This window comes from Suillus subalutaceus, assembly GCF_016647625.1.
Source record: "Suillus subalutaceus strain FC151 chromosome Unknown DFJ58scaffold_162, whole genome shotgun sequence".
NCBI classification, from domain to species: domain Eukaryota; kingdom Fungi; phylum Basidiomycota; class Agaricomycetes; order Boletales; family Suillaceae; genus Suillus; species Suillus subalutaceus.
The window spans coordinates 111,452-115,230 of NW_024540411.1; the positions used below are offsets into that span (position 1 = coordinate 111,452).

General features: G+C 48.4%; 1 protein-coding gene across 1 annotated transcript; it reads left to right on the forward strand.

The window, feature by feature from the left end:
• Nucleotides 1-264: 264 nt before the first annotated feature.
• Nucleotides 265-1,919, forward strand: DFJ58DRAFT_861895 (uncharacterized protein; the record flags this gene model as incomplete). The annotated part of the gene is made up of 7 exons (XM_041394055.1): nt 265-385; nt 421-690; nt 850-912; nt 947-1,054; nt 1,201-1,376; nt 1,441-1,533; nt 1,584-1,919. 7 exons carry the CDS (start codon nt 265-267, stop codon nt 1,917-1,919), a joined length of 1,167 nt encoding a protein of 388 aa, XP_041238003.1.
• Nucleotides 1,920-3,779: the final 1,860 nt, after the last annotated feature.

Consider the following 3,779-nt stretch of genomic DNA (forward strand, 5'->3'; position numbering starts at 1 on the left):
TTTTTGCAGCGGAAGTTTGGAAGACTTATCCAGTAGGTTCGATCAAATGCAGAGTCCGCGTTGACAATAACACATACATACGTTGCACATGTAAAATGCAATGAGAATGTAGTTGTTTCTGTTTACGTTCCGACTGGGCAGAGCATTAGATTTACGTACGACCTAAATCGCTGCCTATAAAAGGTAAACGCAATCAACAAGCTTGACAGTGAACACACAACTTGCAACACGACCATCTATTTCCCCACATCAACCGAACCTGAAATGACAGACTATGACATGGATTTTGAATCGAATTCATCGTCATCTCGAGATTCATCCCCGGCATCGTCGCCGTTGTTAGCACCCTTGGACTCATCTCCGCCCTCGAGTCACAGCATGAGCCGTATATACTAGACTCCCCACCCCAGACGCGTCTAGGTTTCTCTCATCCGTTCGCGGCATCGGCAAAAGCCAACAAACGCCCTCCACAGCGGGAAAAGAAGGCAAGATACTCCCCCGAGTACACCTCCCGCACTTACTCCAACGCCATTGTCCCGCAGCTCAGTCTATTCTCGCTCGCTGGGAGAAAAAGACTACTTGCACGACGAAACGTCAAGTCTCTTCTCTCTAGACTCGAGCACGTCCGCGTTACGTTGATCGCGATGGAGCGATTATGGGACGACGCGTTGCGCAAACCCTTCGATACAGGTAACGGGCACATAGACCTGAGGTGCCGTATTTCCCAGCTTCATAGAACTCACTCTTCTGACGCGTCTTATCGTGCATACAGTAATCTATCATTGAAAACTATTCCTGCGTCGGTCGCCGATCTCGCGGGGTTTTTTTAATACGACGGAATTATCTGAGCAAAGTCTATTCTCCGGACGCAGTTTGTCACCGTCAAGACCGAGCCAGCTTTCGAGGTCCCGAGTGCGTTCATTCGAGCGGACAAAGTCCATTATAGACTCGGGCAAGGAACGACATATGCTTCAACTCTACCTCTTTGGAAACAACATTCACGATCTTCCTCCTGAGCTTTTCAAGTTAGAAAATCTGACTGTGTTGAGTCTGCGTGCGTTTCTTTCGTGTTTCCCATTATTATATATTTACCAAGTTATAGGCGGGAACCAGTTGACATATATCCCCCCGAGATATGTCATTTGATCAACTTGAGGGAGCTGAATATCTCGCTGAACCGCCTGTCCTACATTCCATCAGAGATGCGAGACATGAAACTCTTGAAGTTACAGCTCAACCCAAATCCCTTCTTAGCCGAGCCGTCCTTTGCTCGCGTCCCCTCCGCCTCTCGCGACATCCTGTCTCAGCGGCGGTCCATGACTCGCATATTCTCACAATACAGGGAGTCGGCGGCGAATTCATCGAGAGCGATCACAGTATCTCCCTTGACGACGTTTCCTTCCGGGCGTACCTCCACTGATTGAGATCTGTTATCGAAAGTTACTCTGCTCACTGAAAGACGACAACTCTCGGACTGTGCTCAGCGAATATTATGGGGTCCCTCTTTCCGACGTTTGGAACGTGCCAGAAAATGTACGCGAGGTATTGACGGAGAACGTGCCCGGTGTTTTCAAGTCCAATAGTATCCCTCTCAAACCTCGAAAGCATGGCCGGAGGCCATCGCAGGGCTCGGGCGGGTGTGCAAACCCGGAGCACAAGGGCCGATTCTTCGTGAGGCACGCTGCCGAGCGATTCACATGGGAGCGTCACATCGCTGGGTAGACGTGGGTGGAGCAGTTCCGCTGCGATGGAGAGGGTGCATAGAGACGTGCTTGGCGTTTTTGGATGAGGATGCACGGCGGGCCAACGCTCTAGAGCTGCCACCCACGGATGCGAGCGATGCGATGGATTTTGATGAGACGGATGCCGTGATGGCAATGGACTTAAGCGGGTTCGGCGTGGATGAATTCGATGACTGAAGGTATATCACGAACAATCAAGACACTTCATATGGTAATAAATTTGTACAGTAAGTATCTGTTTCCACCGTCCTGTATCATATACCACACCTTGTGCATCATACTTTATAGTGACAGTCACTATGCCTTACAACTGGATTGTAATCACTTCGAATTCTGCTTCACATTTACATGGTGCTTAGGAAATATTTGCCTGCTCCGGTAACTAACTTACAACTTCATATTGATAGACGAGGATTCCGAACTCCTCCTTAGCCGTCATCGGGGTGATATGTATAAACACTGCAGATGCGCTTACATTACTGGGACACTACATCTGCAACTTGTCCTGTCGACCATACCAGAGGTCGGCAAACAGCGGGTCGCTATGTCGCCTTGTCGTCACGGTATTCATTCCGCCTTGCGCTTCTATGTTAATTACTGTTTCCACTCACAGTTGCGAATGCCACTGTTATTGGTGAACCAAGTGATATTCCTGGACAATATTACACAGGTAAGGGTGTCACCTCCAGTACTGAGAGAATGTAATTTACCCTGTGCAGTCAACCCGCAAACGATCAACGAGATTTTTTTGACACACCTCGGCCTTTGAACCATTCAAATTGGTGCATAAGTGAGTTTGCAAACAATTCACGCAAGCCTAACTCACCACGGGAAAAGCTGAAGAGGAGGGCAAGCTAGAAATGAGTGAAAATGTATTGGAGTAGGTGGGTGAGGCCCCAGCTGTGACTCTGAACCTCGGTATTTTCAGGTAGCCTTCGAGTCTCGACACCAATATCACAGTAAGTTCCAGCGCTATGAGATGGCTGGTTGGTCGAACCTCTCCTACCTTTATGCATAACCTGCTGTTGTTCTGACTGTATATTTGATTCTCGGCCATTGCCTGTATCATGGAATAACTTGTTCTTTCAGACCCTGATACCTCGGGCGGAAGGACGCAATCTACTTGGCTCCCAGGACGTGTTCTGATAAAGCGTTTTATCGCCGATACCTCCAGACCCCTCGCTTGTATCACAATGCTTCCCCACACCACTACACATTCTCACAACAGCGCTGGGTGTTAGGGTTGCCGTTCGAGTCGGTGCAACTTTCGGTGTACTGGGTGACTCCCCCGCACAAGTACCCGCATGGAGCCCAATTGCATAATCTGATACTCTCTGAGTCAGACGTGGCTTGCACGCCAAGAGGACTGATAATTGTTAATGCCAGGAGAATGGCTGTGAAGAAGTTCATCTAGACCATCGGTGTCATAAGTTGGATCTACGGTCGGTGAGTTGACTCTTACCGTCAAAAAGTGCGAGTGTATGACTGGTGTCAAGCTAAAGCGCGGGTCTGTTTGTTTTTCTGTTGTTCGCCATTTTTATGCTCATCCAGTGACACGCATATCTGCTACTCATCAAAAATTTGATCTCTAAGTTCAAACTCAGCATTCATGCCAGCGCGGTGAGCATTAGTGTGGGGGGCAAAACTACTTGGCTTTAGTTTTGCCGGTTATAACCGGCAAAACCGGCAAAACTTGGCAAAACTCTAGGCGCTTAGCTAGGTTATGTAGACTGTATGTATGACATTCCTACATATGATGACATCAATATCAATGTTGCCTCGTCCCAGCTGTCACCCTCGCAATTGTAATTAACCACCTCAATCTCATCTAGAACAGTCTGGTTGTTCGACCTGATCCAACTCGACGGTCGAAATCAAAATTTCCCACGAGCACTTCAATATGCTCTGAACTTCTTCACTGAGTATACTCTCTAGATCAGTGAGAAGGTCATCTGCATTGCGAGGCTCAGTCGAGAGCGGAGGTGCCCATGCGAAGGATGCTTTAAGATCCTGTGGAGTCTCAACAATCTCTTCACG